This window comes from Oreochromis aureus, linkage group 3 (genome assembly GCF_013358895.1).
Source record: "Oreochromis aureus strain Israel breed Guangdong linkage group 3, ZZ_aureus, whole genome shotgun sequence".
Taxonomy (NCBI): Eukaryota; Metazoa; Chordata; class Actinopteri; order Cichliformes; family Cichlidae; genus Oreochromis; species Oreochromis aureus.
Genome location: NC_052944.1, coordinates 28542871 through 28556630, shown reverse-complemented (window position 1 = coordinate 28556630; position 13760 = coordinate 28542871). Strand labels below are relative to the sequence as shown.

The 13760-nt window shown below is 43.5% G+C and overlaps 1 protein-coding gene across 2 annotated transcripts in view; it reads right to left on the bottom strand.

Moving 5' to 3' along the window:
- The window catches only part of actn3b (actinin alpha 3b), a 39117-nt gene that overhangs the window by 1672 nt on the left and 23685 nt on the right, over positions 1–13760 (bottom strand). Inside the window, exons 3-20 of one of the 2 annotated variants that reach the window (XM_031732320.2) lie at positions 13523–13642; positions 13345–13431; positions 11381–11468; positions 11090–11168; positions 10551–10632; positions 9388–9473; positions 9059–9151; positions 8361–8591; positions 7459–7606; positions 6715–6865; positions 5462–5570; positions 4303–4443; positions 3683–3865; positions 2960–3094; positions 2558–2737; positions 2315–2461; positions 2031–2096; positions 1747–1905 (exon numbers count right to left, since the gene is read on the bottom strand). In XM_031732320.2, the coding sequence (XP_031588180.1) occupies positions 1747–1905; positions 2031–2096; positions 2315–2461; positions 2558–2737; positions 2960–3094; positions 3683–3865; positions 4303–4443; positions 5462–5570; positions 6715–6865; positions 7459–7606; positions 8361–8591; positions 9059–9151; positions 9388–9473; positions 10551–10632; positions 11090–11168; positions 11381–11468; positions 13345–13431; positions 13523–13642 (2285 nt within the window). Of the gene's footprint in view, positions 1–1746; positions 1906–2030; positions 2097–2314; positions 2462–2557; positions 2738–2959; positions 3095–3682; positions 3866–4302; positions 4444–5461; positions 5571–6714; positions 6866–7458; positions 7607–8360; positions 8592–9058; positions 9152–9387; positions 9474–10550; positions 10633–11089; positions 11169–11380; positions 11469–13344; positions 13432–13522; positions 13643–13760 lie in introns of those variants that run through there. The other variant, XM_039609835.1, reaches the window with a different exon arrangement.

Here is a 13760-nt window from a genome sequence, read left to right as displayed (position 1 = left end):
TTGAAATAAAGCTGTACTAGATAAATCGCGATGTTTCTCCCAGATTTAAGGGGAAAATTTGCGCTTTGTTTTTGCGCAAAGCGATCGGGACACTCAGAGAATCCGGGTTACGTATGTAATCAAAGAAAAAGCTTGGAGTGAGATAAAGAGTGCTTGCATATAATTTCTTCCTTGTATACCTGAGTGAGTTGGCCTCAGTTTGGATCGAGTTATTTTGGGATATAAGCATTTAGGTGCCACAGCATCACCTTCCCTTGTCAGAGGTGTTTTCTATGAATGTGAACATTTCAAAAAGTCTCATCAACCTACATACAAAGTATCAACACATCAGTGCTGATGCAATCATGCCAATGACCAAAAACCTGATTTGTCAGATTTTTTTTTTGTTTAATTTATTGAACTTGTTATAATTAAGCCAAGTTATACTATTTATATAGCCTGTTGGGTTAGAAACCATATTCATTAATAAGAAATGTGCTGGCTCTGTTTTTTCTTTCAGCTTTCGAAAGCTGGTTTCTTGTTTATTGCTTAATTTTTCACTTCACAAAGCCGACTCCAGCCTGGGTCATTTACAGCCTATCCAGCAACTTGACTTTCTTATAACAAAACTGCAGTGCTCCTGGATCATAGCTAATACATTACTCTCACTGTAAATAGATACTATATCAGTGTTGACAAGGTGTTTGATACCAGAACCTTTATGTTATCTGTTTGTGGTCTGAGTTCCCCAAACTCAGTGATTTCTAAAGTGTGGCCTACAAATAAAAGTATGTACAGTTACATATTTATATGAATGTATTTATTTATATAAAAAGCGAATGCAAACTGGTAACAGGAGGAGTTTAGACTGATGTTACTCATTACTCTGAGTGTCCCAGTGGTAGGTGGGTCACACATTGGACTTAACTCTTTGCATATGACTGTGTAGCATTAGAGATTTATAGCCAACAGTCTGTTTTTTTTATGTGTTTTTAAAATAAAATTTTCAAGGATGAACTTCACTGTCTCTTGTATTGATTTCAGATCATGTGGGTCCCATTGGATTTTTCTGTTTTTTAAGGAGTGCCATAGCACTCTTGACTTTGGGAATGGCTGCCCTAACCGGTCACATATTCGGGAGCTTTGCTGCAGGCTAACCATCCGAATTTGAAAGGAAACGATGGATTTCTGATATGCAATCTTAAAACTGCCAGCTATAGTCTGCCTTAGCTTTTAAAATGTATCTGCATTTCTAATCACTGAGTATCAGGTGAGACAAGAAGTCTCAGCCCAAATACACAACATGGACAAAAGTGTTGAGCCACACAGTCACTTAATCTGTGAATTCAGGTGTATAAAATCAAGCACCTAGCCATGCAGTCCGTCTTTACAAACATTTGTGAAATAATCAGCTGTTCTAAAGAGCTCACTGAACTTTTTTCCCCTCAAATATATTTTACAGTTATCTGTAAGTGGTGTTATTGCAAAGTAGCAGAGTCCAAGAACCACAGCAACTCAGCCACGAGTGCAAAGGCGGATAATGTGTAAAAGTGTCATTAACATCAGCACTAAAACTGTGTGCCGGGAGCTTCGCTACATGAGTTTCCCTGTCTGTCGCTCCTTTTATGTGTCCCAGTACTTTTGTCCATATCAATGTGTCCTCTGGCTACACTGGAAGCCCTGTACGGGCTAAATAAGCAGACTGGTCAATGGACTGTTAGATGATATCAGATATAAGGTAAGAAGATTCTGTATCCATCTGCTCACCTTGTCTGAAGCCAGAATCTTGAAGGAGGCCATGACTTGTTCTGCAGTGTCGGTCTCGGCGGTCTCGCGGGTCATGAAGTCGATGAAGGCCTGGAAGGTCACAACGCCTGTGTTGTTGGGGTCCACCAGGGTCATGATACGCGCAAACTCCACCTCACCCTGTCAGCAAAAGCAACAATCAGCAATCGTTACTGCGCAAATGAATCATTAAGTCCTTATAGTTTACATTTTAACTACGCTCAAGTTGTTGTACAAGTCAAGCCTATGAGCGCCCGACCACTGACCAGATCGTAACCCATGGAGATGAGACAGGCACGGAAGTCGTCTGGGTCCATCATGCCGTTTCTCTTCTGCAAAGGAACAGCACAAGGTATCTCTTTCATTACTGTGCCAAAGAGTCGTAGTAATTAATGAATTCATTCATTAGTGATGCTAAAACATCAATGAGAGTGAGCTGAAGTGACGTATCTGAACTTTTTCAGCCTCTTAAATAGGAAATGCCAAAAATAAAGTTTGAAAACTATACGAAGCACCACTCCCTTCTCCTCGACCTCCGGTGTCGCCTCACCCTGTCGAAGTGGTTGAAGGAGGCCCTGAACTCGTTGAGCTGCTCCTGGCTGATGCCCTTGGCGTCGCGGGTCAGGATCTGGTTCTCGACCTCGTTGATGGTTCTGGCGATAGTGGTGAGCAGCTGCTCCCAGCCCACACGGATGTGCTGCAGTGGAGAGGGAATGGGAGGAAATTAAAACAGAGGTAGAGAGGAGTGAGAACTAAGCCCGTCTGCAGATCGGGCTGCGGTCTGCATGCACACCTCCATGGTGTAGTTGGTGTGCTTGTTGTCGAAGATGAGGGACTCCTGGATGAGCTGGTGGTCTCCCTCCAGTTTGTCGATGTTGGATTTGTAGTTGATGATGTTCTGCTCGTACTGCTTCAGGCTGTTCATCTGTTCCTCCAGGGAGCCGGCGATGTCCACAGACACGTGGCTGATCTCCTGCAGAGACAGGAATCGATGAGGAAACGCAGCACTCACCATTCCAGCATGGTGTATTTTCAGTGCCATAAGACGAGAGGATGGAATATTTTCAAGGGAATTCAGCATACTTTTACATATTCACTGCATTACTTTGTAGCAACAGCTGAGCGTTACTGTTCCCACAGATCACGTTGATCCGACTGTGCAGATTTACACACAGCACAGTCCTCAGTCTCGTACCTCCATCTTGGTTTGAATCCAGGGTCCGATGATGTTGGCCTGAGCGGCGAACTGGCGCCTCAGTCTCTCATTGGCCTGCTGCCTGGCCACCTCCTCCTGGAGCATTTGGTCTCTGAGGGGCACGAAGTGCTTCACCTGCACACACAGTTTATATCCGCTGACTATGTGTAACTTATATTACTACAGTTTACTTAAAGATGTTGTCACCTCTACCATTTCTACACTTGCATGACTGCATCTTTAAATTAACTGAATGTTGCTGTCACTTTATCCAAGTCTATAAACATAGTTTTTCACTCCAGATTGTTACTTCATGATTGCCCAGAGGGAAAGAAAAAAAAACCAGATCTGTTTCTTGAGCACAGATGGTCTGATGTGTGTCGCACTACGACTGCACTGACAGGCTGTCCTGTGGAGTTATTTTGATTTCCCCTGAGAGCCTCGCAGCCAGCAGTGTTGAGTGTCACTCTAACCCACATGTACTGTACTATTCCTGACCTGTCGCTATGTTTGCGCTGTGCTAATATTAGCTGGATGACCAAATGGAGTGTACACGGAGAGAGAGAGAGAGAGAGCCAGGTTGACATTTGCTGCTTACATAATGCTAACTTTCTGAAGGCAGATTTAAAGAGCAGCCACGCTCCTCATTGTGTCTGTGATATAATGAATAATTTGCTCCTTCCACAAACGCTGTGTTCGCGGTGTCTGTTTGACTTGACTCACAGTGTCCCACTTAGTGCTGATGTCCTGCAGGGAGAGGTTGGTGTACGGGTTGATTCCGGACAGCTTGATGCCGTAGGTCTGGGCGATCTTCAGGATCTCGTTGTGGATGCCCAGAGTGGCCATGCGCTCCTTGTCGGCCTCGGGCAGAGTGGCCTTGAACTGGTCGTGAGCTGTGATCAGACTCTGTGTGGGAGAAGAACAAATATAAGGAGGCGTATTAGAAAAAAAGAAAGTGTGTTTTTTGTACAACATCTTCCTTTGGTACATTTAAATGTCTGAGAAAAAAGAACAGTTGTCTTAAACGACAGACGGCACTCAAACATCAAAGCTGCTCATCAGTCAGTGAGTGTTTCCTCTTATTATCATTCAAAAGATTTGTGTTAGCTTCAAAGCAAACACCAGATGCTGCCCCTCAGTGAGCCTGGTCCTGCTGGAGCTTTTCCTGCTAAAAGGGAGTTTTTCGTTCCCACTGTTGCCAAGTGCTTGCTCATAGGGAGTCGTTCTATTCTTGGGGGTTTCTCTGTATTATTCTGGGGTTTCTATCTTACAATATAAAACAGCTTGAGGGGACAGTTGTTGTGATTTGGTGCTATATAAATAAAACTGAATCAGATGGTTACCTGGATCTCTTCAATGCTGTGGACAATGAACATGTCCTGCAGGTCCTCCATGGCTCCGTCCATCCAGTTGTTGAAGGGTGCCGCCCTCTTGGCGAACTCCAGGTACAGCTGGTCAATGGTCTCCCACAGCTTCTCCACACGCTGCCGTCACAGGGAGAAACACACTTGTGATGCTGAAGCAGACGTGTGCATGCAAACAAGGCCATTTGCACTCTCTGTGTTGTTTTTGTCACTCCTCACTCAGCATTGTGAAAACATTAAGTTGAATTTGCAGATCAAAATCAAGGCGTCTTGAATCACATTAGCCATATTTGTCTGGTGTCTTGTGCTTATAAAACCGCACAACTACACAATTTCCAGATCTTTCTACCTACTTCCTGTAACTCTCTCACTTCCTGTAATCACTGGAATTCTGCTTTTCAGTCTGTTCACATGCAAACTCTCTTTTGTCCGCTTTTCCTCCATGTTTCCGCTGCTTTCTGATCTCAGAGAGCAGCCCACGGTTTGCCTGCTGTTTCTCAACTCTCTCCTTTTTGTCCCTGCACTTTCCTCCTGACCCCCTGCTCTCTCTGAGGCAGACGGCCACCCCAGAAACTCGTTCAGCTGGAGGTGTTTTCTTGCTTGCTTGGACCGTATTGTTGAGTTTCTATTTATAATATTCGAACCATATAAAAGTGTACTCAGATCTCTGGACCTGTGCACTACAACTGAAGCTGAAATGACTTTCCTCCACTGCCGCCTGCTCCTAGTGTTGGCCTCTAATCACCAAAACTCAAATTCATATTACAATAATCACAATTTTATCTCTGTGTGAAACATGTTATTTTATCTTTAGTATCCCACACTCAAAATCATTTATGTAAATTTTTTTTAGTGTCACTCCTATTATGCAATCATCTAAGCCTGACCGCACCCTCCCAGCCAATCAGCTGCTAGCCCCTGCTGTGTACAGTAACTGCAATCAGCAGTTTTGCACCACCTGTTGTGCATCCCGCATCCTCCCCATCGCCTCCCTCATCAGTCATGCACTCATTTCCACTCATCCAGCTCAGGGTCTCAGGAAGGCTGGAGACGATCCCAGCTGTCTTTCCAGACTAAAAACTGTAACATGTGTTCACTGAGTTGTTTACATAAGCAGCTGATTGCTATTTAGTTTTACCTCCAGTGAATCCCTCCTCTTCTGGGTGAGAGTGCCCAGATTGTCCCACTGGTCACAGATACCCTGACAGCGGGTGTTGACTGTAGCAGCATCGTGGTAGTCCAGCTCACTGGAGAGAGAAAAACAACAAAACAGACGAGTACAGAGACCGTTATCACACAAATAATTACAAAATGGTAACAATATTAGCTGAAACTTAGCTAAGCTCACTAATAAATCATCATTAAGAATAATCAAGTTTGTCAGATGAGTGAAACTCTCCTTTCAGTCAGTGTAAAGAAACTTAGCTGCACGTTTAATCAATGAGATTTCTTAATATAAGAAAAACGAGCTGAATATAAACGGTGTGTCTCAGTTATTCTACATGATAAAGTTCAAGATCTCCGGAGTAAAATATTAAAAAGTAAAGTGTAAAATTAGAGAAATCTCTAATTAAATGACTTTGGTGTGGTATGAATAACCATGAGGGAAACGCTGTAAAACCTGTGAAAAAAAACAGTTCAAAGTGTAAAATTTATGTCCTCTTTCACATTTTCCAAAGCTGTCCAATGGGCCGGATCAGGGTCTTCACTGGGCTGATTCTGGCCCCCCAGGCCTTATGTTTGACACCCCTGATCTAAAGTAGTAAAGTTGAAGAAACTCTTCTGTGAAGTGATCTCATTTCTCCAAATAACCAGAATATTTAATGCCCTTTTATTAGATGCATTGATATTTCACCCTCCTTTGAGTTGACGGTCATCTAAGAACTTTTCTTTTTTGATACCGAGGTCACGATTTGTGCTTTTGAAGTCCTCGCTGATAAATTACACTGTACATTTTCAGCTTTACAGTGCTGATCAGCTCATATACTGTAACATCAAAGAAATCATCTCAAGGCTATCTCGGAAAAAAAAAGCCCCGAGGAGCTGCGGAGGATAAGGAAATGGCGAGATCAGAGGTTTCCGCTCTCTCGTGAAGCACCCTTTCATCTTTCTTATCTCTCATTAATATTTTCCACTCATCTGTTGCATCTTTTGTTCCTGGCTGCGTTCTCGTCTGCTCTCGACATCCCTGCCGTCACTTCAGCTACTCGCTTTCTTCCCCTGCTCTTCCTCCCGCGGCTTTTAAACGAGCTCTTCTTCCCATTATGCAGAATAATTGTGTGATCATGCTTTCTCCACCCCCGCCCCCGCCCATCACGATTTTTAACATCTCCCTTTCTCCCCATGACCTTAACGTCGGGCATTAGGACACATCTCGTCACACGCTCTCACTTCAGCTCCTGGGCGATGGCGGCGATCTGCTCCACCCTGTCCTGGTGAGCGGCGAGGTCGCTCTCGAAGGCCTCGTGCTTCCTCATCAGGGCTCTGATCTCCATCAGCGAGGCCGACTCGTAGTCCTTCTGGGACAGAAGATCCTCCTTACCTGAAACACACACAGAGTTACTTTAAAGAGGCTCCTCACAGTAGAAAGTCCGGCCTACAAGCTTTTAAAGTTTTACAGCTCTTGTTCAGATTTTTATATCTCCTCTTCCCCTTTTCTCTGACTCGCTGGATCGTTTCAGTGTCCTCATGAATCATTAGATCCTTTTTAATCACTCTGTATAATCTTATTGGGCCATTTATGGTGCTTTGATGAGGTTTTGAGGGTTATCTTTTGGTGCTTTTCACACTTCACTGTGTAATAAGGCAGACTCGCGATTAACCGAGGTAAAAAAGTTACAAAAAATGTATCATTTGATACATCAAATATAAAAAAAAAACCAGGAGAGGACAAGAGCATGTTTAATATTTGATAAATGTTTCTTTTACACAAAAAAACCCACCTTTCACTTGTTGAGTCACTGTGTAAATGACTATACTAAGAAACATCCACATTTGTCACTAAGGAAGCAAGCAGCGGTCTATCTTTGCCTTTAATTCAGTTTATTTATACAGGGCCAGCACTCACCTAAAAGTGCTTTATATCGTAAGCTAAATACAATATAAATAATAACGCAAAATCTATCCGCCCCCTACCTGCGGTCCAGGCCTCGTGCATGGCGCACTTCTGCTTGAACTTCTCGGCCAGGTGGTCGAGTCTCTCCAGGCGGCGGATCTCTGTCAGCAGCCACTCCTCGTAGCCCTTCTCCACCTGCTCCAGACCTTTCCAGGCATTTGCGATATCCTGAAGAAGAGGGAGCGGAGGAGTGTTAGCCGTATTATCGACCCATTCGAGGGGAATTAAGAGCTCGTGGCGGCCCGCTGTACTCTGAACCTGAATTGACTTGAGATCGTAGACCTTGAGCTTTTTAATATCTGTAAATTTCTCAGAAAGCAGGTATGAATATTTTCTTTTCTGGTAGCTGAAAAGAGTCTTTTTGAAGTTGTGCTTTATGCAACAAAGATAAGAAATTCACTGATGATGAATAAACAATTTTTTCTTTTATACTTTTATGCTTCTTCTTCTTGTCTAATTTGAACTGAATCTGGGTGAATGTTTGCGCTGGATCGTACTCCACTCACCTTTAGGTGGAAGCTTGCCTGCTGGTGGGACACCATATGTGGAAGTCCCTGTTGCTGACAAACTACTAGAAAAGATTCAGTGTGTGTATTATCTCTGTTTTATTCCCTGATGACGGCCTCTGTGCTGAAATGTGTTGCAGTCATTAAATAACCTTGCCATGAAAATAAAGGCATTTTGATTTTATTTTGAAAGGGGAGTGCTTTGGCATTCGTGAATCCTTTTCAGAGAGCGCCTCGAATAGAAGTGCCCGAGTCTAACCACTAATCGAAGTGTGAATTTGTCGTTTTGGTCTCTTTTTTCAAACTCTACATCTCATAAAATCCTTTTCTAACTAACACACAAAGAATTTAATCTTTCAACTAATATGCAAGCTTGAAAATCCTCAGTGATGCATTAAATCGTCCTCCTTGCTCACCGACACCATCTTGCCCTCAGAGGGCATGAAGGCGGGCCTGTTGCTGAGCCTCAGCTTGGTCTGCAGGGTGTTGAAGTTGATCTCCAGCTGGCATTTCTCCTGCACGCGGGGCGGCTTGTGGACACGACGGTAGTCACGGAAATCCTCCAGCTTCTGCTGCATGGCGCGCATGGTCTGCTCCGCCACGCGGTTCTCCAACCAGGGGATGGTGCGACGGATCCACTCAAGAAGCTGCAGAAGAGAAATGCAAAGGTTACTCAGAGTACTCTGATTACTGCAGTTTATATGCGCACACACACACCATATGACCTGTATTGTGTATGTCTTTAGTGAAAGAATGTCTTTATTTAGGTTCATTTTTGTGCATCAGTTCTAGCTGTCTTTATTTATCAACTTTAAATATCAGCAACTTGCACACATCTGATTATTTAAAGATATAATGCTGTGCAAAAATCTTGAGCCACCCTTCATTTCTGTACATAGGAAAAAGTTACTCATATTCCACCACACTTTCTCCATAAATGTGCTTAGTTGTCAACTTTCTCTTTTATGCTTCTATAACTGAGAAAAAAAATATATCGATTTTCATAAAACGACTTCAGTGAAGGAGCAGAAAGAGTGAGGAGAAGTATCGGTGCAGAGGAGGAAGTGCGGGACAGACTGAGAGTGGGAGTTATGCGGTCGCAGCGGTTTCTCACCTCGCTGGCCAGCTTCTCGTACTCCTCCATCAGTTTCTCGTTCTCCTGGTTGACGGCCAGCACCTTGCAGATACGGTTGGCAGCTGTCTCGGCCTGAGAGGGAGAGTAGCAACAGCTGATTTACAGAGATTCACGCAGCTCGCACGTTTACTCAGCGCTGTTATGTCACGACGACCGCGTTTCACGTGTGTCATCTGATTTATTCAATCACAAAGGGAACACTTGCTCATTAGGTTTGTGCTGCTGAGCTCCTCGATCCACAGAAAAATAACAACATGAAACATGGAGAAGTGAGGTCCTCTACCGCAAACATAAAAACACCAGCTCACCTGCTCTGCGCCGGCGAAGGCGTGGTAGAAGCAGGACACGTAGGTCATGATGGCCTTCTCGTCAGGTTTGGGTGTGTTCACAATATCTGAAGGTACGAAAACAATGTTGAGCTTTATTATTATGTGATTTTAAAATCATCTTCGCAAAGGTTTTAAAGAATGATCCGCAGTGCGAGGAAAGCAGAGCAGAGTTTTGATTTATTTTTACCGCATTTTATTCTGAAAAGCCACTTTGTCAGATTCAAAAAGCATTTTTTAAATAAAATTTTTATTAAATATTTAAAAAATTGATACAGCTTAGTGTGGCAATATTGTATCGATGCAGGGACACCAAATATATTATGAAAGAACTAGAACTCATCTCGCCTGATAGGAGCAGCCTTTCTGCAGACAGCCACAGTCTGGCCTGGACTGACTGCCGTCACTCTCAGAGAGACTGATCAAGGTTTGCAAATAGCTTAGAAATGCAGAGAGATTACCAACATGCTGCCATCAGTCTGAATGGATCTTTGTCAATGATCCCAACTCGACTGGCTGCCAGCTGTTTGTGTTCTGGTTATATTCCTGTAGACCAGGAGGTTTACTGAGTTCAACTGTCATAGTTAAATGTGAAGTCCTGTCTTTTGTAAACAGCAACAGACGTGATTTTTGACTATTTATTGCAGTTAATTGTCAGAAACAGACTGTGTGTAATTGCAAACTTGATCCCATTCAATCGCAGGCTGATAGCAATTTAAATTTAAATAAAATAGATGCTGACAAAGTTGAACTGTGAGGGCAGCTGTTACTGCAACAATCAGCATATCGTAAAATCGTCTGGTGACTCCCACCTCAGTTAAATATGCTTGATTAAAATGTGACCATCATGCATAAAGAGCATTATGATTTATTCTTGCATTAATCACTCGTTTTAGGACATCTGCCTACAAAGTACTCATATTTCCAAGGTCAGAGCCGCCGGTGCCTGAGTAGATGCATTTAAAGTGATTTAAAACGCATTCATTTTTTCAATGAAGATGATTGAATTTTCCGAGCAAGCAAGAGCCACCAAGTCTGCCATCATGCATCTCGCTGCAGCTGAGGTCATCACCGTGCGTGCCAGCATAACAAGACAGAACCCGCTTCCTGCACTGCTCCGCCACTTTGACGTCTCGTGGCCTCACCTTCAGCGTCGAGCATCTTCGGGATGTCCAGGTACTTCTCAGCCACCTCGAAGGCGGTGTTCAGGTTACCGATGGGGTCGTCCTGAAGAAACACACAATCAATGTCACACACGTGCACGCCAAAAGACTACATGGGGAAGCACGCCAGCCATGACAGTTCTGATGAGTGTTTTGATCGAGAATGCGAGAAATAAACCTCATTAAGAAATGTTTCAGTTTCAGAGTTTTGGCAGGATTTGGCGAGCAAACAGCCGCGCAGTTTCCAATTCTGTCCCATCACATCCAACTTTAAAGGATGCAATTTTGGACAAGGCAAATATTCTTATTAACACTCTTAATCAGTCTTGTGATCTACAAGTGCAGTATTTTGGTGGGCTGTCTTTTTGGGTTCTTTCTAATGAGCTGAAATTCAGTTCACAGGAAAAAATATTTCCAACAGAGCTCCAATGATGAAAGTGAAAAGACATAAAAAGACTGCATTAATCATGGTTCAGTATAAAGGTTGAAAATAGAGGGGAAAGTAGGGAAGGACAGGCCACCTTTCTCAGTTTGGAGTAGTCAATGAGGTCGGGTCTGTGTCTGTGGATGAGGGCACACAGGGCCAGGCCATCCTTCCAACTGAGCCGTAAGAAGAGGAAGAGGAAGGAGGGGGGCATGAGTGAGGAAACAGCGGCAGGCAAAGAGGCGCGAGGAGAAAAGAAGGAGTAGATGATCAGTGGGTGACATGGAGGGAGGAAAACAAACAGGAAAAGAAATCAGCATCAGACAGAAGTATAAGCTGAATGATTGCAGTTCCCTGCTGATGCCACAGGTCGGCATCGCTCACCCACCTAATGTGGAAGTTCTGTACATTGACGTTCCTGTAGGGGGCAGTCTTCCTCTGGCACCACAGCAGCAGACCCTCCTTAGCAGAGGTCTCTGAAAAAGTTGAGAAGAGGAGATGATTTTAGATGAGGGTTTGTGTTATTTCGAACATTAAGAGAAGAGGAATAACGGTCAGGAAGAGGAGCAGGATGAGAGAGAGTGATGGGGGGCAGCTGTCAAAGGTTTAAATACTGCACAAAGATGTTTAGGATCAAGATCTGCCATTAAAAAAAAAAGAAGAAAAAAAAAGGTGTATGATTTTAGCAGCAGTCAATATATTTCTCAAGCTCGTCTGACGGGTGGCTTAAAGATAATTTCCTGCACTAGTGGAGGGAAGAGGAGTTATGAGAGGTTAGAGCGAGGTCGACTGCGAAGAAAGTCAAGCTGTATGACAGCAGAAGAAGATTGAAGAGCGGAAGCAATAAAAGCTAAGCTAAAGGAGATGACTTGAAGGTAAGTGGGGGTGTGTGGGCGTGGGGGCGGAGTGTGGAAGGACAGAGTGAACAAGGTCGGAGTCTTTGTAAACAAGAATTTATTGTGGGTTGACCTGCTGACAGCGTTAAGGTTAAAATAAAATGGCATGAGGTGCAAATGCAGCTCAGGGGTGGGATTACCAAACAAGGAAGCAACAAATCACACACACACACACACACACAGCACTTAAAGGCATTAAATCTACCACACTCATTTCCAGCTTCATCATTTTATTCTAAAACTGCATCCACACTGGAAGCGCTTCACTCTCTGTGCATCGCTTTGAAGCCAGCGGCTGGTCGCTTAGGATATTCCAGGCTGTCGTTGCCTAGGTGACCCTCTAATATATTTACTACCAGGTCATGTGCCAATCATCGGCGTTCTTAACTTTCATTGGTAGTCGTTTCAGTTGCTTGGCTGGAAGTTTACTTCTGATCGTGCCCACTTCCTGTCCACAGTGGTACCTGTAGCTCGGCTGCATGCCATTCACTTTCTGTGGTCATTGGTTGCTATGGTGCTGCAAATCATTTCCAGTGTGGACGCAATTTAAGATATTATTATATCACTTAAGATAGCTTTGCATGACCATACAGTTTGAAATAAGCTTTATTTAGCTAAAACTGGGCCTTGGTTCATTCTCTGTCAGAAACTCGAAATTTTATCTCCTCTTCCTCTTTGATTGGCTACAGCTACAGTTTTAACAGTATATATACTCGTGTGTGTGTGTGTGTGTGTGTGTGTGTGTGTGTGTGTGTGTGTGTGTGTGTGTGTGTGTGTGTGTGTGTGTGTGTGTGTGAGAGAGTGTTGTTTATCTCATTTTCTAAGAAGATGACTCAGAATGCCCTTCACACATTTGACTGACTAGTACATATCCAAGCTGCAGTGCTCGTGCTGTTGGTTTGCTTTCATAAAGTGCATAAAGGCAAAAACACAGGTCATTTTAGCTCATTGCCAGTTGGTTGCCAGGCAACATTTTGGCATCATAAAACATTATATCTTCAACCCTTAATTTGTTCATAAACTAAATGTTATTATTGTGAAATAAAAATGATATGATGCTTTTATAAAGTGTTATAAAGCTGAAACAGGTGCTTCAGGGGCCTGAGGTGTACCTGTGTGCCAGGTTTGGTTGCTCAACTCCTGATTGTGTGGGAGGAGTTGGCAGCCAAAAAAACAAATAAACACACAGAGATTTTGTGTATTCTAGTAGGATGTGTGTAACTTTGCGTTCACGTGACTGTGTTTGAGACACAGACAACTGTCTCTGTCTGTTGTGCTCAGGCATGGTGACTGCTCCAGCTGTTTCTGCAAACTCTTACAAAGACTAATTGCAAACTCATAACTCATGCATTATCTCCCAGACTCTGTATTTCACTATTTTACAGCTTTAACATAAAAAAAAAAAAAAAAGTTAATTCAAGCTTCAAAAATTCAGTGTTGCTTTATGGAAACACACCTTCCACAGAGATGTCCTGGATGGCGAAACGCAGGATGATGGTCCAGATCATACCAAGAGTCATCTTCACGTTACCGTCGACGATTTCTACAAACCGAACCAAACACACGGACGCGTGTTACTAGTCTTAGTAGATCCAGATGAATCAGATAAAACTCTTTTAAAGGTCTTGTCTCACCCTCAGCACCAATAGACACCAGCTTGACCCCCTTGCTGCAGATGAAGTCCAAAGCTTTGTTAACGTTGGCGATCTTGTGGAAACGCATCTTGCCTTTGTCGGGTTTGGGCAGCCTCTCACCTGAGAAAGACGAGAAAAAGATTTATTAGCTCATCCATCAAGCTGATCAGTAGTTATTGTTTACACCGACTCCAAGAACATTTGATCTCCCGCTGTACAAAGATCTGAAGACTCCTGG